Below are 25,829 nucleotides of genomic sequence, written 5' to 3' on the forward strand. Positions count from 1 at the left end.
CTAACCCCGCCCCTCTGCGGAGAGAACGGGAGCTCCATTCAAACACACCAAACTGGTAGCCCCGGGATGCGACAGTCGCTGTAGCTGAAGAGAAAGGTGGAAGAAGTGGAAGAAGAACAGAAACACACTCTCTACCCCCGAAATCATCCGAGCAGGGCGGTCACACAGCCAGCCAGAGACATCAGAGCCCGCAGCCGGAACATCCTCACCGAGCGCACTCTGCTAGTAGGAGGCTAACGGCACCAACATGGCGAGCGCCTCGTACCACATCTCCAACCTGCTGGAGAAAATGACCTCCAGCGACAAGGATTTCAGGTAAAACAACGCCCGGGTGGAGGGATCTGACCGTCAGTTGTTGTTTATCGCATCGGAGTGTTGTTATTTCGCACTGAAAGCGGCGCTTTGCTGCGGCGGGCCTGCCGCTCTCAGGCTAACAGCTAGCATGCCACCTGTCTGATCATCGTCATATCCGCGGTTAGCTGCTAGCATTAGCAGCTAGCCTGCAGGCTAGCGGGCTAGCACCAACTTCTGTCAATTCGCAGGCTGGCTTAGCATGAGTGACGGCGCTCTGTGATGTAGATTCAAATGTGAAGGTAGCCCCCCGCTAGTGGGATTTCTCCCGGGAAACGGGCGGGTTTAACGTCAAAGTGTCGCTCCAGCTAACGGGGGTGTGGTGACGCCGGTAAACAGACGGAGAAGGTCGGAGCTTTAGCCTTGCACTCACATAGACTCTGTCAGCGTTAAAGGTGTCTTATTCTGATCCCATTTCTGTGGTTGATTTGTTTTAAAACTCTCGTCAGAGCAGCTTTGCGTGAGTCACAGTTCAAAATAAGCCAGCTTTGTCTCTCACTGGGCCTCGGTACAGCCTTGCAGTTCATCCTCCCTGAAATAAGCTGCTGTAGCTCCATCAAAACAGCTTGTTTCATACAGAAAATTGGCTACTTTCTGGAAGGAAAGTAGACAAACGACTTGTTTCAGACAGAAGGTAGTTGTTTTTAGACAGTAAGTGGCTTGTTTCAGATAGGAAACAAATAGGAACAATTTCTGTTAGTCAGAAAATGTCTGGTTTCACACAAACCTGGCTTGTTTCAGACAGTTTGAACAGTAGGTAACAGAGCTTCTGGGAAGCTGCTTTCTTTGATATTGAACTAAGTCAAGAGTAGAATATGAAATACTACTGTCCTCCTGAGGGGTCAGCTTTTAGAAGCCTGCTGTGGGGCAGCAACCAGCACTATACATAGTGTATTTAAAAGATAGTTGCAGCTAGAGTGGCAGCACCTTTTGGCTACTGGACTGAGTTTTTGTTTTTGTTGGAGTAAGAAGAGACCATATTCAGAAACATGGAAGCTGCATCAGTACACTGTACAGGGTCAGCATACCTGCTAATTAAAATCCAAATTAAATCTTCGATTTAGGTTCGTCTTTAACCTAAACTGGGGCTCAGACTTCTTGGATAGTCTGTTAGTATGATTAACTACACAACAGCCATATTATTAGTCAAATAATTTCATTAAAAATGTTTTAAAAAAAATGCACAAACGCTCCAATCCAGAGGTCTAGTTCAGACAGCTACTGTAATAGAAGCCAATAATGCACACTTTAACCCTTAATTGAATTTAATGGGATTTAAACAGGGCTGGACTGGGACAAAATATCAGCCCGGCACCAAAAGCCCAGAAGGGCCAGCACAAGAGAACAAAATTGCTCCTAATCACTACATTTACAGAGACAAAAGGGTTCGCCCACCAGGTATTATAGGAAAAACCATAAAGCCTTTGAATGAAAACAAACGCTGTTGTCACAGTGATATACACTATCTTGTTGGCATATATGTATCAATCTAATGAACTTAAAGTTTATTAGATTGATACATATACACCATCCTCCCTATGCTGGCATTCTAAACAGTACAGAAACCCAAAGACTGCTTGGTTGAGTTAACCTCCTGAACTATCTACAACACATGGTGGAAACCTGAAATTAAGACAGAGAAGACTAGAGGTGAGACATGACCATTACTGAATATTAAAAATAATAAATGACAGATTTAGAGATATTTTCATAAACTATTCATTTACCACATCAATAAACAGCATGGCAGGGCAAGATATTTTTTCTAACATGACAACCTTTAAAAAGTGAAAGGAGACAGAGAGACAGGTGAGAAAGAATAAAGCTTAATTGACTTTTTGATGGTATTTTACACAAAGTACTAGTACAGTATCTAGAAAATGTTGGAAAATACTGGCATCATATACAGTACTTATTTCTGAAGAAATTATGATGGGACCCTGAAAAAAATTACTATGAAAGATAATGGATTTCTATACATTTAGTCAGATGACCACTTTTGTTGTAAGATTCAGATAATTATGTATTCAAAGTTTTTAAATGACATAACAAAGAAAAATATTTCTTGGTGCCCCCCTTCCCCTGTTAATGCCCTACCTAGCCCCCTGGCAAAACTTTGCTAGACCTGCCCCTGCACAGTTACCAGCTGTCAGCTGCTTAGAAAAGGATCCTGGTGTTATTTGTTTCTCAGAAACAGCTCATAACTTTGCTTCAACTTAGAGCTGGGCGATATGAGATTTTTTCATATCACGATATGTTTTTTTCATTTCAGGCGATAACGATATCTATCACGATATAAGCCAAATAACTATATTTGTAAGATTTAAATGTGCCGTTGCTCACAAGTAAAATGTGAAATAATCAGCAGCTTGTTTTTATTTAAATATTTATTTCCCATAATAAGTTCAACAGGGTAGATGTACTTAAGGAACATGAGACTTTTTCAGATAAATAAAGGCAAATATTGCAAACTACACAAAAGGCAGCCGCTAAAGCGTTTAAGTTTCAAAATAGAACAAACAAAACAGACTAAATTGTCAATTCCACTTAGAAACAAAATATTAATTCTAAAAATAAATCTTAGTTTGTTTTACAGAAGAACAGACAAAACTAACTTTTGTCAATATCAAATAAACTGAGAACTAAAAGGAAATTCTCAATCTCTCCTTGTTGTATAGCTGAGCTTTTCAAACAGTTTTAACAGTTACTTTAGTCTGACAAAAGCCGAATGACGAATTAGCGCTTCCAGTCAGAGACTGAGGCTACGTCCACGCGTACACGGGTATTTTTGAAAACGGAGATTTTCCGTTTTCGTTTTAAAAAATAATCCCGTCCACACATAAAGGCAGAAATGAAGGAAAACGCTGCTATGAACATGCCAAAGCAGCAGGTGGCGCTAGATTCCTAACCGTGCAGAAATGTTGGCCAATCAGAAGTCTAGAAGCCTCGGTGGGAAAAAGTAAACAAAGCTGGGGCATAGAAGCAGAACCGAGTCGTATGTGTGGAGGGACAGTAACTGTGTGTATATGTAAGCATTTAAACACTGCAGAGAGTAGAATTAACAGTAACAGTATTGTAGAAATTCATTTCACCGAAACAATAACGTGGCGCACAGTGTGACGCATGCACCAGTTTATTGTATTTCCAGACTTGCTTTCGGCACAATTTACAGTGCATGCTACTCTGTTTTTTGTCAGACTTGAAATAGCCGAAATACCTACAAACTACGGAACTTCTATGGCTCTTCCGTTTGACAATCTCTCCGGCATTGGAACCATCATCTGTTTTCTCTTCGGTCACGCTCGGTTGATTTTTCTAGTCGGCACACTCATTTCCTCCATTACGTGCTGGCTCCATTACCCGCTGGCTGCTTCCCAAACAAACACACGTGCGGCTTGGCACTTGTGCTGTACGTAACAAGTCACGCGACGTGACGCTGCGGCTGTGATTGGTTCAGCTCTGCGCTACTTAATTTGGATTGGCTGACTTTTTTTTTTTTTTTTTGAGGACAAGAGCGGCGAGGTCTATCGCGATAGCTTAATTTCTCTATCGAGTAAAAGTTATATCGTGATACATATCATTATCGTTCTATCGCCCAGCTCTACTTCAACTCATTCATGTCACCTAAAAGGTAAACCTGTTTCTCCATCACCTGTTCAGCTCTGATGATTCAGTAAGGACATCTCCTGGTTTCATCTTCATGTTTCCCTCTCACCACATGTCCAAACCAACATCATGACCAGCAGCTTTTACAGCTGTGGCTCCAGCAAACATCAGCTGATACTAGAAATTAATATCAAATAAATTCTAACAACAGCTGATCAAGCTTAAACGTGCTGCTGTTGTTTAGCGCGACCTCCACTGGTTTCCTTTTTCTGGTGCAAAGTGGGCGATAAACAAGAGAGAAAAGCTGATCATTGATCAGTTTCATGATTGATATAACAACCAGGGGGCGAGAATGAGAGAAGAAGAAACAGCTGTGCAGCATAAAGACACAGAAAAACTCCAGCTTTGTGTCTTTTTCATTGTAGCTGAAGTACCGGACAAACTGTGTTCCTTTTCACCTCAATACGAAACGCGTAATATTTTCTCTGAATACGAGACGATTCCGGGACGGTTGGCAACTCTAATAATTAACCTTATGAATTAAATAAAGTTCACTATTGGTACCATCATAGCACCCACCCAGCTGTATAGAAACTCCATCACTCGCCATAAAGTCGCTATGGAGAAAGAAACTAGTTGTAGAGGTTGTTTATTGCTGGGTAATTATGTCATTGGCATCGATGAGCCACTGTCAATATGTGACATATTGAAATCGCGTTTGAATTTGCGCTTGTTTTTTGCTTTCACTTTGCAATCGCACGAACTGTGTATAGAGAGCGACAGCACTGATCTGTGAGTGATGATAATTTGTGCACCAATTCCTCTGACATCGTCTTATCAATCGTTAGCTTACTACGCAAACATGACAAGTGAAATCTCCCGCAGCTTAAACATATGAGAGGTTGATCGCGCAGAGAATCGCTGAGTTATGTGAGTGCGTGTGTAAAAGCAGCAGGATATATATTTTAGTTCTGCTGAGCCAAATAAGACAGGTCAGGGTGAAGAAGTGACAGCCAAAGAAAGGCTTACCGCAAAACGGAAAAGTTATGACAAATCAGACTATAAGGCAAAAAGAAAGTGCAGCTTTATGGTTTCATGGACAAAATAATTTCTGTGGCTGCAATATGACAAGCTAAATAACCAGGGCTGCACATAAGTGGTCCGCAGGTGCGCATTCGCTGTCAAAATAAAAAACGCGCACAAGATAAGAAGTTGCAACGCGTGTTTGCGTACATAAGATTTTCAGGAGGACAGACATTTGTTTAGAACTCTTAAAGATGTCGAAGAAGCTCCTTTAAGCAATTACTGTGATGTTCCTCCACCTCCAAAGAAATGTCAGAAGGAGTCCGAACCACAAAAGAAGCGCGTATTCTCGGAAAAGTGGTTGCAGGAGGTGAGCTGGCTTCAAACAAATGATGAACGCACAGAGATGTGGTGCGGAATGTGCCGTGAAAATCCCACTCTAGCGGACAAAAACAGTGCTTTTTATATGGACGCAAACGCGCGTTGCAACTTCTTATCTGGTGCGCGTCTTTTATTTTGACAGTGAATGCGCACATGCGGACCACTTATGTGCACCCGTGTAAACAACATAATGTTCTGCCGGGTGTGTTGTTGGTTTTCCCTCGATTTCTGAGTCGACAAGCGCCTTTGTTACTGGGACCAGTCATTTTAAGAAAGGCCCCCATTAGAACCCATGACAAATTAGAGCTGGGCGATAGAACGATAACGATATGTATCGCGATATAACTTTAACTCGATAGAGAAATTAAGCTATCGCGATAGACCTCGCCGCTCTTGTCCTCTTAAAAAAAAAAAAAAAAAAAAAAAAAAAGGTCAGCCAATCCAAATTAAGTAGCGCAGAGCCGAACCAATCACAGCCGCAGCGTCACGTCGCGTGACTTGTTGCATACAGCACAAGTGCCAAGCCGCACGTGTGTTTGTTTGGGAAGCAGCCAGCGGGTAATGGAGCCAGCACGTAATGGAGGAAATGAGTGTGCCGACTAGAAAAATCAACCGAGCGTGACCGAAGAGAAAACAGATGATGGTTCCAATGCCGGAGAGATTGTCGAACGGAAGAGCCAAAGAAGTTCCGTAGTGTGAAGGTATTTCGGCTATTTCAAGTCTGACAAAAAACAGAGTAGCGTGCACTGTAAATTGTGCCGAAAGCAAGTCTGGAAATACAATAAACTGGTGCATGCGTCACACTGTGCGCCACGTTATTGTTTCGGTGAAATGAATTTCTACAATACTGTTTCTGTTAATTCTACTCTCTGCAGTGTTTAAATGCTTACATATACACACAGTTACTGTCCCTCCACACATACGACTCGGTTCTGCTTCTATGCCCCAGCTTTGTTTACTTTTTCCCACCGAGGCTTCTAGACTTCTGATTGGCCAACATTTCTGCACGGTTAGGAATCTAGCGCCACCTGCTGCTTTGGCATGTTCATAGCAGCGTTTTCCTTCATTTCTGCCTTTATGTGTGGACAGGATTCTTTTTTAAAACGAAAACGGAAAATCTCCGTTTTCAAAAATACCCGTGTACGTGTGGACGTAGCCTCAGTCTCTGACTGGAAGCGCTAATTCGTCATTCGGCTTTTGTCAGACTAAAGTAACTGTTAAAACTGTTTGAAAAGCTCAGCTATACAACAAGGAGAGATTGAGAATTTCCTTTTAGTTCTCAGTTTATTTGATATTGACAAAAGTTAGTCAGTTTTGTCTGTTCTTCTGTAAAACAAACTAAGATTTATTTTTAGAATTAATATTTTGTTTCTAAGTGGAATTGACAATTTAGTCTGTTTTGTTTGTTCTATTTTGAAACTTAAACGCTTTAGCGGCTGCCTTTTGTGTAGTTTGCAATATTTGCCTTTATTTATCTGAAAAAGTCTCATGTTCCTTAAGTACATCTACCCTGTTGAACTTATTATGGGAAATAAATATTTAAATAAAAACAAGCTGCTGATTATTTCACATTTTACTTGTGAGCAACGGCACATTTAAATCTTACAAATATAGTTATTTGGCTTATATCGTGATAGATATCGTTATCGCCTGAAATGAAAAAAACATATCGTGATATGAAAAAATCTCATATCGCCCAGCTCTATGACAAATGCAAGAAATGCATTATTGCTCAGTCTGCAATATCTTTCCCAGAACAAACACCAATTTCAAATAACATACTAAAAAGAAACCTGAAAAATCTGTTTAGAACAGCGTACTATGTTGCAAAGAGTGAACTACCACTGGCACAATTTAGCAGTCTTTGCAAACTTCAAAAAGCAAATGGCCTCGATCTTGGTTCCATTTGCCTCTTACCCGTGACTTCAGTGGAAATTTCAAATTCAGGATCTGACACAGACTGATTCATGTCCTACACAGTTCTTACAAGTTCATAGAAATTTCTGTTCAATTAGAACCAAGTATTTGAGTTGATTGAGTTGTAATTTTTAGACAATGTTATAATTTGTGTTTCAACAGTTTTTTGATTAATGTTTTGTTTCCGTTACAATATTATACATTATAATATTGTAATGGAAACAAAACATCAATCAAAAAATTGCTCTTTTTTTATTCGGGCTACTTAAATTTATTTGGGCTACCAAAAACTGAAGAGTCCCTGCCCGAAGGGCTACCAGGGACTTTGAAATTTTGCGAGCCCTGGTGTAAGCTGAGATGATGGTGACGGAGCATGCTCTTTGTAGAAAATAAGTGTGAAGCCAACAAGGGAAACTCTTGGTCAACCTGTTCTTCCTCTTTGTCATTTTCAGGATGACATAAAAAGCAGTTGCTGCTTTTTAACTGATTACCAACTGCATCCCTCACCCCCCACCCCACCATAGGGGTTTTAACCACAGAAACTCGGGGATAAAACCTACATATATAAATGACAGTATCTGAAAAACAAAGGGGAGTTCACAAAAGGCCTTCTTGCTGTTTTTCATAATGTTTAATCGATTCATCTTCAGTATAATCAGCAGGTGAAATTGAAATGCTGCAGTCGCAGCCTGAACTGAGGCTTCAGATTAATGAGTTTATTAACAGGCAGACTGAAGTGACACAGTTTGTATTGATCATCTGCAGCTGATATCGTCTAGCAAATAGTGAAGGCAGATGAAGCGTCTGACAGGAGGTCCGTTAGCGCCAGACGAACACAAATATGCAATGATTTATTTATGTTGGAGCGTTCAAAACTGAGCTTATAAACTGATTTGACAGGAAGAAGAACGTCATCAGGCCCTGCGCCAGGAGTTTGTTAATCCTGAGCTCAGGGGGAAACTGGGTTTTCTGGTTCACAGTAAACTTAAACTCTGTGCCAGTTACCATGGTAACAGACTCTGTGAACTAAAACTGTTCTCTGGCTCCTCCCTTCTTACTGCACCTGAACCAGCTGACTGACACTCAGTTTCATTTCCTCATTCATGAAGTCGCCGCCGAAGATTGGAATGAATCCATCTACAGACAATTTTACACACACTGAAATCCCAGTTTAGGTGTTAAGTGTGTTTTTACTTTACACAAGCGCTTTTAAGGTCAGTCAATCGTCAATATATGAGGGCAGATTCTGCGACTACATCACTGATTTATAATCAGCTCAGAATAAACTGTAGTCTCATCTTTCTGCCTCCGAGACTGTGGGCAGTAACACAGCCGTCAGACTGTCAGTACTAACGTTTACTGTACGTTACTGAGAAACAGTGGTTAAATCAAACTAATCTGTGTTGTAACTGATCACACTGATGGAAAAACATCTGCCACGACTGGAATTTTGGAGATGCAAAGATGAAACTGAACTAAATTTATTTAAAATTTAAAAGTGAGTTTTTGGAAGCAGCTGCACACAGTCTGATTGTAAACTCATTACGTGTGTTCATCGATTGAGATTCAGTGATTAAATGATGCCAAACAACATTTTAAATGGATAATTAGATTTAAAAATCTAATCAAATTAGGATTACTGCGTCATCTATAAGTTAAAGTGCGGTTATCAAGTTTCATTCAGTCAGTGATGATGACAGAGTGAACATAGCTGATTAAAATCACTCTCTTCTTCCCTCCTGTTTGAATATCACGGTCAGCACTAAAACGTCTTCATAGCCCTGCTCATCTGCTCTTTAGTTACCTGTTACCATGGTGAATTATAGTGTTGGAGCTCCATTGATGATGGCTTTCTTTCATTAACTCAGGGTAAACATATTGAGAGCTGATTGAAGTAACTGATCAGCTGTTCAGGAACAGGAAAGAAAAGAGTTGTCGATCCCAGGTCTCCACGTTTTTGTTCTTAGACTGTGCAAGCGCAGCTTTGCATGATTCATAGTTCAAAATAAGCCACATTTAACTCATGTTCAGCCATCCTTGGTCTAAAATGAGCTGTTTTAGCTCCTCGCCCTTTAAGCCACCATTGAACGACATTCATAAGCATCAGTTGGGCGGGGCTTCACTTCCAAGAGCAGTCTGATGCCTGTTAACGTAAAACTTTGCCACTGGAGAAAGAAGTACGTGGCAGAAAATAAAAAAAAGGATCCTAGCAAAATTAGAATACTAAGATAATTTTAAACATAAATACTACTTTAGTTTTATCTGTGTGGTCTTTATTTCCCTCGGTATGTTTTTGCTTGATTGTGTTGGTTTTTTGTGGTGGTCGTACTTTGAGCCATGTTGATGTGTTTGTGAGGAATGTTGCATAAAGAGGTACAGAGTGGCTTGGATCAGACTCTTTGACCAGTAAAAAGAAGCTCATATTTAGCTTGAAATTCAGAGCAGCCTGGCCCTCTTTGTGTCAGCTGCTCGGGGACGATCACAAGCTGGCAGCACAGATAATCAGCTTCATTGCTTCGGCCGCCCTCTCAGAACTAGGAATCCTCGATATCATGAAAAGCTGTCAGTTTTGCCTCCTGTTGGGTAAAAATTGACCCACTTTTAGGCCTGATCTGAGCGTTTCCACACGGCTTCTGTGAGACAGGAACTACATATTAGTTATTTTATAAACGTATGGAGCATGAGGTGCTTGGTGCAGATGTCTGAAATTGCCCAAAAATGAAATAAAATTCACAGAATGCCAAAAAGAATATACTAATATTCAGTGCCCCAGTACTGTTATATGGAAGATAAACATAGGCATAATCTATAAAATACATTCATGTAAATATAACATTTAATGGTATTTAATTTTTCATTACATTTTAAAATGTGTTTATTGTTTATTTCTCAGATTTATTCATTAATATAATAATTGTTAGACTTATTTTTCTGTTTTAATGCTAAAGTTTGCACACTGATACTCTATGAATGACCCACTCCTTATTTTCATAATTAAAAAGAAAGTAAATGTATTAAAAAGATATAATGAAACATTTTTAAGGTGGGAAAGAATGCAGAATTAAATGCACAAAAAAGCAGACAATGATTAGATTTATAATTAACTGGTTATGAATGAAATGGCGAAGATTTCAATTTATAAATGAATGAATGCCCACAGTTGGTAGATTCTATTCCATAGTTTTATTGATCTTTATTTACTCAATTTTTAAAAATTCCTTAAGTTATTCATTGTTAGTTAAATAAGCAATTCTATTTTTTTAAATTAATGACAAAGTAAAGAAATCCGAGAGTAAATTAAATGTGGATTTTATTCATTATACTTTGTCACATTTTTCTTTATTAATGCCAATAATAAATTCAGCGTAATTTGTGAAATTTGAATTCATTATTTTGTCAATAATATATTTTTTGACATCACTGTGTATATTTATAATAGGTTTATTGCCTCTTTTATTAAAATTTATTTACTGATGGTACATATTTTGAATATTTTTTTACATTTTGCCCTGTACATCTCAGGGTTTCTTTAATTTTATATATATGCTTTTAATTCATTACATTTTATGCCTTTATTTTTGCATATTATCTGACTTTCTCTGAGAATTTAGTACTTGGCTTATTAGGTAAAATAAACAAAATAAAACATGTATTAAATATGTGCATTAGTACAAAGAAAAACGCAGTTTATACATTTCTTTCTCTCTGATGTTGGCAGCTTCAATCCTCTGTATTGGGCTCTATATATGTGAACCTCGGTGGACTGACAGCACCTTTGATTCTGCATTAAAGGATTTGGATCTGCAGCAAAAACGGATCCATTTAAAGAAGTTAATAAAAGTGTCCTAAAACGGCTCGTTTGTCATCCTCCAGATTATTTTTACCAAGCTCGCTTTAGAGAGACGCAGCTCAGACAAAAGAGAGGGTCTTACATAATTTCATTTATTTTCAGTTTGCTTCGTTGGTTTTTATAAAAGCTCTTTTAGCAGAGGTCGGCATGTCTGAATGAAGCACTCAGGACTTTGGCTGATGCACATTTGAGGAGCTAAAAGACTAAAACTTAAATACTCTGAAGGTTGATCTCTCAACTGTCCTGCACCAGCGTCAGGTCCGAGGGCTTCATCCTGACACCCAACAGCAGTCAGACTTCAGGTTGTGGAGGTCAGTGTGACATCAGTGACCCACTGCCAAACCGGTTGTGTTGGATGACGTCACAGACGGGAAGTCCGAGAGTTTGGTGAGAAACGTGCAGGGGGTCGTTTCACTGCTCTGACACACAAACAAAAAAAAAAGACACCAGCTGCTGAATCCTCTACTGATCCTCTCAGTGTGAGAGGAGCGAGGTTTTTTTTTTATTTTTATTTTATATCGTCTACTTGCTTGTTTGAAATCCTGCTGTAATGAGCTCGACCTAACGGGGTTTTGGTGTAAAAATGAACCGTTTCATTAGGACAGCTGGAGAATAAACTGACGTGAAAACACTTTGGGAAGAACATGGACTGATGAGTCTTAAATATGCAATTTTTTCAGAGTTCATGATCTGATCTTCTAGCAGAACAAATAAGTCCTTCTTTGTTGCCCGTTTTGTCATGTCCTTTTCCCTTTTAGTACTTTCCATTTCCTGGTCTCTTCAGCGCCTCCTGTTGGATGTTTTACTCCAAGCTTTAAAAACTCAAATTAAAATCAATTCTTTTTTCTGAGATTTTCAGGAGGAAAGCTAAGACTTCAGCTCTGTCTGAAGCAGATGTTGTACTAATGACTCGCCCATCTGTGCGTTTAATCACCGCACACTTCGACTCGCTTTATTCATTTGTTTGTTTGCTATTTTCCAGATTTATGGCAACTAACGACCTGATGACGGAGCTTCAGAAAGACTCGATCAAGCTGGACGACGACAGCGAGAGGAAGGTCCGTGTGTATGACCTCGCACTGCTTCACCGTCTGTCTAATGAATGATTATAATTTATTGATAATTTATTGAACTTTTGGTTGACACTGATGAACAGGTGGTGAGGATGATTCTCAAACTGTTGGAAGACAAGAATGGAGAAGTTCAGAACTTGGCTGTCAAATGGTAATTTATTTGATTTTAAGTTTTAATTTCCTATTTCCTGTTTGATCGTGTCCATGTGTGTGACTGTGGGTGTGTTTGTTTCAGCCTGGGCCCTCTGGTCAGTAAGGTGAAGGAGTACCAGGTGGAGACGATCGTGGACACTCTGTGCACCAACATGCTTTCAGACAAAGAGCAGCTCAGAGATATTTCCTCCATTGGACTCAAAACAGTCATTGGAGAGCTACCGCCGGCCTCCAGTGGTAAAATATTTGACTAGTACTGATCTCATAACAGCACATATTTCATTCAGTATCACTTCTGAGCGAGCGAGTTTTGATCTGTAAAATGTGAAAATTTTCAGCATCCAGTGATTTCATGAATCTTCAGATGGTTTTGCTGTGAAAATGTGAAGATTCATCTTTTCTCCTCCTGCCTCCGTCTCAGGCTCGGCTTTAGCGGCCAGCGTCTGTAAGAAGATAACGGGTCGTTTGACGAGCGCTATCGCCAAACAGGAAGACGTATCTGTGCAGCTGGAGGCACTTGACATCATGGCCGACATGCTCTGCAGGTACGTAGTTAGGCGGTCGCCGATGGATGGCGCTGGTGGGGATGGGTGAAGTTTTGAGTTCTTCTCCGTGTCTTTGTTTGCAGACAGGGGGGTCTGCTGGTGAATTTCCACCCCTCCATCCTCAGCTGCCTTCTGCCTCAGCTCACCTCCCCCCGGCTGGCCGTCAGAAAGGTCTGTCCAACCGCTTTGACTTTTGTGTTTTTGAGCTTTCAGGAAGCTGTTTGTGTCCTTACCTGTTGTTCTTTGGGCGTTTCAGAGGACCATCATGGCTCTGGGCCACCTGGTTATGTCCTGCGGAAATCTGGTATTCATCGACCTGATCGAGCACCTCCTCGCCGAGCTGGGGAGGAATGACAACATGTCGACCACCAGGACATACATCCAGTGCACGGCCGCCATCAGCAGACAGGCTGGACACAGGATCGGTGAGACGCCCGGCCTCCACACAGTCATGTCTCTGATTTAGAGATGAATCCTCCCTGACCTCTGACCTCTGGTCTCTCTTTAACAGGTGAGTACCTGGAGAAGATCATCCCTCTAGTGGTGAAGTTCTGTAACGTGGACGATGACGAGCTCAGAGAGTACTGCATCCAGGCCTTCGAGTCCTTCGTCAGGAGGTAAAACCGTCTCAGACCGAAGAATCTGTGGCGGCGGTGCCTCGTGTGCTCACTGCTTTTATTCTTTCCAGGTGTCCCAAAGAAGTTTACCCACACGTCCCCACCGTCATCTCCATCTGCCTGCGCTACCTGACCTACGACCCCAACTACAACTTTGATGATGAAGATGAGGATGACAACGCCATGGATGCTGAGCAGAACGACGAAGACTATCAAGGTACTGAAACCCTGTCTCTGGCTATCGCTGCTGAAGTAAGACACCTCCAGTTTATGTTAAACTGTTAAAGGCTCAGCTGATTGGTGCTTTGAAATCACATGACACTGCCCACTCATTTACATCCAAATTAAGCGTTTGAACATTAATCGGTGACGCCATCTCTTCATTTCCTTTCCAGGCAGCGACGATGAGTACAGTGATGATGACGACATGAGTTGGAAGGTTCGAAGGGCGGCGGCGAAGTGTTTAGATGCTGTCGTCTCGACTCGTCATGAGATGCTCCCGGAATTCTACCGCACCGTGTCTCCTGCGCTCGTCTGTCGCTTCAAGGTAGCGTCGTTCGATCGGCTTCTATCTCTGAGATGTGTAACGATGACCTTTATGTCTGACCTGCCTCTGTGTGTATGCGCGTGCAGGAGAGGGAGGAGAATGTAAAGGCGGATGTTTTCCACGCCTACTTGTCGCTGCTCAAACAGACCAGACCAGCTCAGAGCTGGTTGGCTGATCCAGACGCCATGGAGCAAGGAGACACGCCGCTGACGATGCTGCAGAGCCAGGTATGCTCCTGCTGTGGACAGAGCTCTTTTCTCTTTATGCTCGCCACGCAGAAGCAGAATTTTTTTTTTAATTAATGAAATAAAGAGATATTAGAGATGTATAAAGTATGAGATATTAGATTAAGTTAAGGAGTAGGTTATTTAGATACAGGAGATAAAAGTTATCACCTCCTTGCAACCAATCAGTGCTCACTCTATATGAGAAATGGGTGTAAAGTTTTCTCTCAGCACAGTTTCTCACTGGTCTCTGGCTGTAGTTCAGATTTCCTACAGTAGATGTCAGTGCTGCACAGCTTTTAGGAGCATATCTTTGGTTCTCACGGCGACAGGAAACCCTCAGCATCCTGCAAGGCTGACCGCAAGCAGCAGGAAGTACCTGCAGTGGTCTCCTGTGATTCTCTGGTAACATCTGTCGCCCTCCACAGGTCCCCATGATTGTGAAAGCTCTGCACAAACAGCTAAAGGAGAAAAGCGTGAAAACCCGTCAGTGCTGCTTCAACATGCTGACCGAGCTGGTGAATGTCCTCCCGGGCGCCCTGACTCAGCACATCCCGGTCCTCATACCAGGTGACGCTGCCGCAGGTCAAGAATAATCTAGATATGATAGAATAAGATAAGATAAGATAAGATAACCTTTATTAGTCCCACACGTGGGAAATTTGTTTTGTCACAGCAGGAAGTGGACAGTGCAAAAGTTATGACGCAAAAATTAGAATACAATAAGAATAAATACAGTACACAACTGTACAGAATAGAATAAAATAATATACTATATACAGTAGAATAAAATAGAATAAAAATATACAATAAGATAAAAATAGAATACGAATGCTATATACAACTGAGTAAAAATACAACGATGCCAGAAAGGATTATTGCACTTAGTGTTATTGCACATGTGTGGATGTGTGTGTTTGTTCAGTTAAAGTCTTTGTTGTGGAGTCTGACAGCAGTGGGGAGGAAAGACCTGCGAAATCTCTCCGTCCCACACCGTGGGTGCCGCAGTCTCCCACTGAAGGAGCTGCTCAGTGCTGTCACAGTCTGCTGCATGGGGTGGGAGACGTTGTCCAACAGGGATGACAGCTTAGCCGCCGTTCTCCTGTCACTCACCACCTCCACTGGGTCCAGAGGGCATCCTAGAACAGAGCTGGCCCTTCGGATCACCCTGTTCAGTCTCTTCCTGTCCCCAGCAGAGATGCTGCCGCCCCAGCAGACCACACCATAAAAGATAGCAGAAGCCACCACAGAGTCATAGAAGGTCTTCAGGAGTGGGCCCTCCACCCCAAACGACCTGAGTCTCCGCAGCAGGTACAACCTGCTCTGCCCTTTCCTGTAGAGGGCGTCTGAGTTATGAGTCCAGTCCAGTCTGTTGTTCAGATGAACACCAAGGTACCTGTAGCTGTCCACAGCCTCAATGTCCATACCCTGGATGTTCAGTGGTTGCAGTGGAGAATGCTTGTGCCTGCGGAAGTCTACCACCAGCTCCTTGGTTTTACTGGCGTTGATCTGGAGGTAGTTCAGCTGGCACCAGTCCACAAAGTCTTGAGTCAGTCCTCTGTACTCCTTGTCGTCCCCATCAGTGATGAGGCCGACTATTGCAGAGTCATCAGAGAACTTCTGCAGGAAGCACTGGGTGGAATTGTGGGAGAAGTCTGCAGTGTAGATGGTGAAGAGGAACGGAGCCAGAACCGTTCCCTGTGGGGCCCCCGTACTGCAGACGACCCTGTCCGACACACAGCCCTGAGTCCTCACATACTGTGGTCGGTCGGTGAGGTAGTCCAAAATCCAGGTAGTGAGGTGATGGTCCACTCCACTCCAATACAGTCACTATACACAGATACAAATATTTTTCACCAGTATTTTTGTAGTTCTTTACATAATTCTGTGGCCCAGTCGTGCAGAGTTGGTGCCATAAAACTGTAAGCCCCCCCCCCAAACAGATTTCAGGGAGGACTCAGGAACACACCCACAAAACAGCATCTTAGTCAGATGTCAGAATGGCTGGCTTTTCTGCTGGGGTTAGGTTACGGCTCCAAAACGTTTTGTATAGGCTCTTGGAATGTTTGATGTTTCTGTTTTTGCTGGGATTACTCTTTGGAGCGCTTTGGAGCTGTGTGTCTTGATAGCAGTGAGGTAATTGTGTGTGTGTGTGTGTGTGTGCGTGTGCGTGTGCGTGTGTGTGTGTGCGTGTGTGCGCGCTGCAGGTATCATTTTCTCTCTGAACGACAAGTCGAGCAGCTCAAACCTGAAGATCGACGCTCTAGCCTGCCTCCACGTCATCATGGTCACACACCCCGCTCACGCCTTCCATGCCCATGTCCCTGCCCTTGTCCCGCCCGTGGTGTCATGCGTGGGAGACCCCTTTTACAAGATCACCTCTGAGGCTCTGCTCGTTACTCAACAGCTTGTAAAGGTGGGAGTCAAACTCACAACCTCCTCCTTTCTGTTTCTAATGTCATAGCTGATTTTTATCCTCCATCCTGTTCTGTGTCTCCACCAGGTTATCCGACCACTGGACAGCCAATCAGAAGCCAGCGACAGCTTCGATCCCTCCCCTTACATTAACGACCTGTTCACCTGCACCATCAAGCGCCTGAAGGCCGCCGACATTGACCAGGAGGTGAAAGAGCGAGCCATTTCCTGTATGGGGCAGATCATCTGTAACCTAGGTAATGCACACACTTCCCAGTCACATGATGTGATGTCACAGAGCTTTCCTCGGTTTAATGTCTTCCTTTTTTCTGGTACAGGTGACCATCTGCCTGCTGAGCTTCCGGGAACGCTGCTGATCTTCTTAGAACGCCTCAAGAATGAGATCACAAGGCTGACAACGGTGAAAGGTAAGCCCCGCCCACACACCAGTTGTGTCTCAAAGGAAGCTTGTCTCTTTTCTGCTTCCATATCAAAATGAAGTGTTGGATATTGTTCACCGGGCTGGAGCTGTTAGTGTTTGATGTGTGTGTGTGCACACAGCTCTGACGCTGATTGCCGGCTCACCACTGAAAATCGACCTGAGGCCCGTTCTTCCCGACGCCGTTCCTATCCTCGCCTCCTTCCTCCGGAAGAACCAGCGTGCCCTGAAGCTCTGCACGCTGGCCGCTCTGGACATCCTGCTCAGAAACTACAGGTAACACACACACACCAGTAAGCCCCACCCACCAAACCTCAGCTCCACCCTGTCCACCACCCTCACCCTCTCATCCTGTGCTTCAGCTCTGCGGTGACTCCGGTCATGGTAGATGCTGTCCTGGCCGAGCTGCCTCCTCTGATCTCTGAGAGCGACATGCACGTGTCTCAGATGGCGCTGAGCTTCCTGTCCACGTTGGCAGTGACTCACCCATCCTCACTGGGTCAGCTGAGCGGAGGGAACATCCTCCAGCAGCTTATTGCGCTGGTTCGATCCCCGCTGCTGCAAGGAGGCGCGCTTTCTGCTATGCTCGACTTCTACCAGGTACTTCCAGCTCCGCTTACCCTTCGGCGTGTATGGTGGGCGTGAATATGCATATTAACCATGTGACTTCCCGCTTAGGCGCTCGTGGCCACCGACACTCCCGGCCTGGGCTACATGGACCTGCTTAGGATGCTCACTGGCCCCGTTTACTCCCAGAGCGCCGCCCTGCCGCACAAACAAGCATACTGCTCCATTGCCAAGTGCGTCGCTGCTCTGACCAGAGCCTGTCCCACTGAGGGGCCCGCCGTGGTGGGACAGTTCATCCAGGTGAGTCAGAGTGAGCAGCGTTCACCTCTCTGCAGGTTAATTGAGCTGTTTTTAAAGGTTTTCACTGCCTTCCGATGAACAGCGAACAGTAAGAGCCACGAGATTCAGAGACCTTGTGTTCCTCACAGGATGTGAAGAACAGCCGTTCCACAGACTCCATCAGGCTCCTCGCTTTGCTCTCATTGGGTGAGGTTGGACACCACGTGGACCTCAGCGGCCAACCAGAGCTCAAGACTGTCATCCTGGATGCTTTCTCCTCCTCCAGTGAAGAGGTAAGTACACCTGTCTACACTCTGAATCCAGATGTGACATCCCCCAGCTCTGCTGCCCTTCCTGCACTGTTCTATCTGAATAAAATGAAAAAGTTCCATAAAAAAATTTTAAGAAGGATTTTACTGACTAAATAAAGATGATGGAAAAGATGCTAATCTTTGACGTGATGTGTTCAAAGGAAGCAATGAGCTTTCCTGCGGTTGTTCACCTGTGCTGTTGTTTCGGTGGAGATTAAGCCACCTGCTCTCTGTGTCGCAGGTGAAATCGGCGGCCTCGTACGCGTTGGGCAGCATAGCAGTGGGGAACCTGCCAGAGTACCTGCCCTTCGTCCTGCAGGAGATCTCCTCCTCCAAGAGGCAGTACCTGCTGCTTCACTCGCTCAAAGAGATCATCAGTGAGGAAAAACACATCACATTTCCTGTGTGTGTGTGTGTGTGTGTGCGTGTGTTTGGTTTTAACATTGTTTGTTTGTTTGCAGGCTCGGCATCCGTCTCCGGGCTGAAGCCCTACGTGGAGTCTGTTTGGTCACTGCTGCTCAAACACTGCGAGTGTCAGGAGGAGGGAACCAGGAACGTGGTAGCCGAGTGTTTGGGCAAACTGACGCTGATCGACCCCGAGACGTTGCTGCCCCGCCTCAAAGGATACCTGCTCTCAGGTGACCCATATGGTTAGCCAATCAGATGGGTCGTTGCTGGCGATGAGGCTGATCAATATCAACACTGATTTATTGATTTCTGCACGTTTCCAGGTTCGTCTTACGCCAGGAGTTCTGTGGTAACGGCTGTGAAGTTTACCATCTCTGACCAGCCGCAGCCCATTGACCCACTGCTGAAGAACTGCATAGGTAACCCACACACAAATCCAAATGATTTATCTTTCTTTGGTCCCTTTTGGGTTCTTTTGGTTTTGGTTTTTGTTTACGCTGTTGTCCCAGAGCTCCTCTTCTTGTTTTTCTCTGTGATGGGTTAGTGTTGCCTGACCAACTGTCTTGTCGTATGACAGTCAGCGGTGTCATTTGCTGTCTCTGGTCTGCTTGAAATTCAGGAACGTTTAACTCGGGACCCACAAGCTTCATGTTGTTGTTGTTTCGTTTGGGCGGTGTGGACATAGAAGTTTGTGAATGTGAGCAGGAGCAGCTAAAAATCTCAGACGAGTTTGAATCCCGGTGACCTCGACCTAAAGGTCAAGGTCAGGGCTCACGTTTTCTGAAAGTCTTGTGAATTCGATAACTTCAGAACAATGTGATTTTGCAATTGATGCCAGAGGTCTGTTTACTAGGAGGCTGAGGGGTAGCTGTGGCAGTTGCAGATATTTTTGTCTAGTCTGTGTCGTCAAAACATTGGTTGGCAAGAACAGGGGATGAATTTTTTTTCTGCTGCTCATATCCATGTTTTCATTGTTTCGGTGACAGGCAAGGGTCTGTGATTAAATGAAAACTCGAAAAACCACAAATGCTAGCATTACTGCTGGCTTTCCATCACTTGTGAACATGAGATACTTCAGGTTGACGCTCTGGGTGGAAATCGCCCCACCCATCTTTAATCTCAGACTTGGAGACGCTGATTGTCATCACAGTCACTATACTCACAGCTGGACGAGGTGAAGGTGGCGCTCTGATGATGCGAGCAGAATCAGGAGACACAATTTTCAGCAGTGTGTGAAACTAGAAAATGATCTATCAGACTTCTCGTCTTTGTTTTATTCTCGGGGTGGCAGCTTTTGGTTCTTGTTTTAATTTGCTGATTAACACATATTTAGTAATATTGTGGTAAAAACGCCCATTCAGTTGTAATAAACACAAGTTATGATAGAAAAATTTGATCAGCTGTGAAAGGCTATAGATGCAGGGCTTTTTCTCCTTCTTTATGTAAACTCTAAATGTGACAAGAAGACCTTATTTTCTTAATTAAACACTATAAAATGTCTGAAGTTGATGTTTTTATCATTAAAGTCAGAGTTTGTCACACTCTGGTGAGAAATGAAAGTTTCCCCCTCTGTCTGTCCTCTGATTGGCTGTTTTTGTCCTCAGGTGATTTCCTGAAGACGCTGGAGGATCCAGACTTGAATGTGCGGCGTGTTGCCTTGGTAACGTTCAACTCCGCCGCCCACAATAAACCCAGTCTGATCCGCGAGCTGCTAGACTCGGTTCTACCGCAGCTGTACAACGAGACCAAAGTCCGGAAGGAGCTGATCCGAGAGGTGAGGACACCTGCAGCGGGGAATCGATTGCTGGGAGTGGGCAAGTTCATGCGTCTGACTACTGTCCTACTACTCTGCAGGTGGAGATGGGACCCTTCAAACACACGGTGGATGATGGGCTGGACCTTAGGAAGGCTGCGTTCGAGTGTATGTACACTCTGCTGGACAGCTGCCTGGACCGACTCGACATCTTCACCTTCCTCAACCACGTGGAGGACGGTCTGAAGGACCACTACGACATCAAGGTGTGTCTGAGCCCCAGGGCCTGGATCCTGAGGACGGAGTTACAAACCATAAGTGTATTTTAACCTTTAGCATTTTCATTAAATTCAGGTTTAATCCTTCCATTAAAACTCAAATATGAGTGGCTGGCTTCATTTATGGTCCAGTGAAAAACCAGGAGTCATTTGTGTATATCTGAGATCATGATGTTTAAACACCATAAGGTATTTGAATCATAGATACTGAAGCTGCTGCTGTGTTTGCAGATGCTGACCTTCCTGATGCTGGCTAGACTGTCATCTCTGTGTCCCAGTGCTGTTCTTCAAAGACTGGACAGACTAGTGGAGCCACTGAGGGCCACCTGTACCACAAAGGTATTTTTAAACCAGTTTCGATCCAATGTGTCCAACATATTTGTTTATTGTGGACTTTTAAGGATTTTTCCTGGTTAAAAATAACCCCCAAGATTCCTCATGGTGTTCCTGGAGGCCAAAAATGTTCATGCTTTTTAATTTGTCATTTATTAAAATTATAAATATATATTTTAACTCAAAAGTACAGTTTTTAAATTTAATGTTGCTGAAACAAAATAATAAAAAAAATAAATCTGATCGAGAAATCACTCATCTTTGGAAAAGAGAGTTTATTACAGAGAAATGGCTCTTTCCAAAATAAAAGCTATACTATACGCTTCTTCTGGGCTATATTCTCAGCAGCATATTAAACATATCAGGTCCCCATAAGGAGAATCATGTGCTAACGGCTGTCTAAATGACTCTGGTAAAGTTTGTAGCATGCATGCTTGTTGTTTTTGTCTGCTTCCACTTGTCTTTGCACTAGGATGATGTCGGCGTAAATGTGCAGCCATATTCGTTGTGTCTCCACTAGTGCTGTCAGCGTTAATCTCGTTGAAATGACGTTAACGCCACAACACGGCAAATCTCCGTTAACGAGTTACCGCGGATCGCCCCGTGCGTGGGGCTGGACGGCCAACACGTTAACGAGCTAACTGCGCTAACGCACTAGTTCCCACCAATGTAATTGAGCATTGCGTGGCACATCCAACATACTGGTTTACTTTTGTCCATGACGCGCTTACCTTCAGGGTTATGCTTCACATGAAAACCAAAATAGATCCAAAGGCCAGATCTGAATGAGGGTGGGGGAGGTTCAATTTCCCATGTTGCAACGAGCTTAGCTTCTGTCTTACTAGCTTGCGCTGCGCTCAGTGGATCTGCGCTCGACAGTGCAGCCTGGGCGGAGTAGTCAAACGCAGATCCACTGAGCATCGTCATAAATATTAAGCAACCTAACTAATAGGGTTGCAAACTTCCAGCAAAAAAAAAAAAAAAAAAAAAGGGAACCACCCTCCACCTCATGATGCTGAATCGACGTAATCAACTTTAATTTGATGCAGTGTGGAAAAAAAAATGCACAGAAATTAATTTAAATTTTCACCAATTTTCAAAAATAATTAAATAGATTCAACATCTTTCTTCAACAGAATTGCAGACTGCACAGATGGTACCTTCCCAAAGGAAAAAGTACTATAGCTTACTAGGGTATATTAGACTTAATAGTTACTATATACAGTAATGGACTTCTATATATTTTACATAAGATTAAAACTTTGGGTGTAAGATTCAGACAATTATTTATTAAAAGCTAGACATTTTAAATGAGAATAAGAAAGAAAAGTATGTCTTTGTGCCCTCCTTTCCCTGTTCATGCCCTATCGGCCCCCCTGGCTAAACTTTGCTAGATCCGCCCCTGCACAGTTACCAGCTGTCAGCTACGTAGAAGAAGATCCTGGTGTAGAAAGTAATATTAAATAAATTCTAACAACAGCTGATCAAGCTTAAACGTGCTGCTGTTGTTGAGCCGCTGGTTTCCTCTTTCTGGCGCAAAGTGGGCCAAAAACAAAGAAGAGAGACGGACTCGCAACAGAAAAGCCGATCAGCTGATCATTAAGCAGTTTCATGATTAAAGTGGCTACAAGAAGAGGCACTCGCTCCATATATCGGTTGTTAAGCTTAACGTGGGAATGCTTTACAGACATTCAGAGATGAACTTACACACTTGCTTTACTTCTCTCTGGGAAAAGTTCCTCGGAGATGAAATGCTGGTTTGGTAGCGAGACTACAAATACACACAGCCACTCTATCACGTGAGCACACTGCTCCAAAGTGCTAAGGTTATGAGCTGAGTTACGCCATGTCGCAAGTTTTGTGAGGTGCTTTTTTGATATTTAATGGATCGGATTACATTTTTTTTTTTTTTTTTTTTTTTTAATTTCTCTCCGATATCCGATCCAGTAATTTATGTCAGTATCGGACCGATACGTAATATCGGATTAGTCCATCTCTAAAAAAAAAAATATATATATATATATATATATATATATATATATATATATATATATCTCACTGAAATCTTTTTGTAAATGGTGTTGAAGGTTCTATGATGTTTTCACGTCTCATGCGTGATGATGATTGACTATAACTGCCAGCATAAAAATGATTTGTTTGACAGCACTGGATTCATGATACTCAGATCAGTGGGAAAGTCCAAGTAACTCTGTGATCCATGAAGCAGAGTTATAGATTTAGAAAAGTCAGAAAGGTCTGAGGCCATTTCTAAACATCATCAATTTCTAAGTTCATCAGTTCTAACAAAACTGTATGTAACTACAAGTTATTCAGATTTGTTGCCACTTTGCCAACATCTGGAAGATGACCCACACTATCACCCTCAGATGAGAAGAAATTGGTTTGGATGTTCAAAGAACGACACGAGCCACCAAAGCTTGAGCCTGGCATGCCTGCCATGAATTGGAAAAACTGCCGGAATACCTCCATCGCTGTCCACAGTGAGGTCACTTTTAGAACACTGAGAAAGAATTCCCTGCTCTAGAATCAACACATTCAGTCAACTTGGTATGAACAGAATGACATCTGCAGAAAAGCTTTATGGTTAGAGAAGACAAAGATTGAGCTGTTTGGCCTCAGTAACAAGGTATGTTTGTAGTAAACATAGAACATTGGTAGCATCATGCAGTTGGCTGTTGTTTTGTACAAAGTGGATGGAGTAATGATGGAGGAGAACTGCTTTAAAATTTTTCAAATTTATCTCAGATCAACAGCTAGATGGTTGAACCTTGGATATACTTGGGTGTTTCAGCACAGCAATGATCCCAAACACTTCAAAACTGGTTATGGAATGGCCTTACCGAAACCTTGATCTCTCAAACCTTTTGAAAATTTGTCTAGTCTGTGTCGTCAAAACCAGTTTAAATGACCTCTACTGAGTCTACCAAGAAGAGTGGTCAAATATCCATCCAGAAGTATGCCAGATGCTTTGTTGATGTCTACCAAAAGCATCTGGCTAAAGTATATTTAACCAAATGTTAGTGAGGTGTATTTGTATATTTAGTTTTGGCCCTGTGTGGATGAGGAAAAAAAATCCAAAATGTATCCAAACATGTGCTCCCAATTCTTGTTTTTAAACTTATTAAAAGTGTATGCAAAGATATACAATACTTCCACCCAAAAAGAACAGTTAAAAAAAAAAAAAAAAAAAGCCTAAAATTACCCTGAGATTTATGCCCATGTTGAGTGTGTATAAACCTCTGACCATGACTGTAAAATGGAAAAAGTATTAGCTCCAGCACAGAACCCTGAGGAACACCATGACTGACTTTTGTGTTTTGACGACTCATTTATAGGAGGCATCAGAGTGCTGTTGCATTTTACTAACTGATGTCCCTGGAGTTATGATTGCCTAGTTGTTTTTTTGTTTTTTTTTAACGGTCTCCACTGTCTCTGTAGGTAAAGGCGAACTCAGTGAAGCAGGAGTTCGAGAAGCAGGACGAGCTGAAGCGGTCTGCGATGCGAGCCGTTGTCGCACTGCTCACCATCCCCGAGGCCGAGAAGTCACCGCTGATGTCAGAGTTTCAGTCTCAGATCTCATCTAACCAGGAGCTGGCGGCTATCTTCGACTCCATCCAGAGAGACTCCAGCTCTGCCAACATGGAGTCCATGGATACCAGTTAAAAAACCCCATGGACAAAAAGAAGTTCCCACGATGCAACACGGCACCACCCGCTGCTGGAGCGCTAACCCTGCAGCATGTTTCCATGACAACAGGACGCAAACACACACACACACACACACACACACACACACACACACACACACACACACACACACAATTGTAGTGACACACCCTCTCCTAGCGATCGATCGTTCCATGATGCATTGCACTGAATCAGCTGTTGGAAGAGAAAGGAAGTGGACGGACGGATGGACGGCTCACACACGGAGAAATAGGACAAAAACAAAAAATTACATACAAGGCTTGGAAGCTCCTCCCACTTCCTCTTTGTTTTTCTAGCGAGGTCATCTAACTGGTTGATCTCCTTGTTCATCCTCATTCTTCTCTTGTTTTTTTTCTCTTTTCTTTTTTGTAATTCCTGAAAGTTCCACAGGTACTGTACTGCAACCTGATTCGCCGCTGCTGAGTGACTGACAGTTGGCATGTTATCGAAACTGACCAATGGAAGGGCGGGGGGGAAACAGCCTTTTCCGCCTAAGCTGTGGTGACCAATGGGAGAAGGGCTCGCTCTGGGTTTTTTTTTTTTCTTTCTTCCTTTTTTGATTGATGTAGGCAACCAATAGGAGGCTATGGGGAGATGAGCAGCGGGCGGGATTTTACTGTGTGTGGACCAATCAGCATCTTTGTTTCCTCCTGATTCAGTAGATCCACCATTGACCCCTCTTAGGAAGGAAGTGAGAGTGGAAAGAGGAGGGATTATTGGATCAGGCCTCATCTGACCAGACCTGATTGGACCATAGTGGCTGTTGCCGTGGTATTGCAGTGTAAAAAACAAAGTAACAGTGTTCTGCTGGTTGTCCACAGTCTGGCTGCCTCAAACTCATTTCTGCTGGTTTAGTCCAGTCAGCATGGGGTTGATTTTTACTGTCTTACTGGTTTCATTGGTTTAATCCGGTTAAACTGGGTCCAGTCTAGTTCATTCCGGTTCATTCTGGTCTGGTCAGGACAATCCACTGTTGTTAATCGCCCGAGGAAAAATAAAAAGGTCCATTTCTGCCTGCCTTCACGTTTTGA

The 25,829-nt window shown here is 43.1% G+C and overlaps 1 protein-coding gene across 1 annotated transcript; it reads left to right on the plus strand.

The window, feature by feature from the left end:
• On the plus strand, positions 1 to 25,829 carry cand1 (cullin-associated and neddylation-dissociated 1). The gene is made up of 26 exons (XM_085386074.1): positions 1 to 315; positions 12,111 to 12,186; positions 12,285 to 12,352; positions 12,437 to 12,591; positions 12,776 to 12,899; positions 12,983 to 13,070; positions 13,156 to 13,324; positions 13,411 to 13,516; positions 13,588 to 13,733; positions 13,912 to 14,063; positions 14,150 to 14,290; positions 14,716 to 14,857; positions 16,495 to 16,703; positions 16,791 to 16,959; positions 17,041 to 17,130; positions 17,264 to 17,417; positions 17,504 to 17,741; positions 17,820 to 18,008; positions 18,137 to 18,280; positions 18,540 to 18,675; positions 18,760 to 18,936; positions 19,030 to 19,125; positions 20,311 to 20,480; positions 20,561 to 20,725; positions 20,969 to 21,076; positions 24,530 to 25,829. The coding sequence occupies exons 1-26, from the start codon at positions 248 to 250 to the stop codon at positions 24,752 to 24,754; spliced, it is 3,705 nt and encodes a 1,234-aa protein (XP_085242200.1). The 5' UTR covers positions 1 to 247; the 3' UTR covers positions 24,755 to 25,829.

Source organism: Rhamphochromis longiceps, linkage group LG17 (assembly GCF_057381845.1).
Source record: "Rhamphochromis longiceps isolate RC_006_pf linkage group LG17, R_longiceps_female_GT1.1, whole genome shotgun sequence".
Classification (NCBI taxonomy): domain Eukaryota; kingdom Metazoa; phylum Chordata; class Actinopteri; order Cichliformes; family Cichlidae; genus Rhamphochromis; species Rhamphochromis longiceps.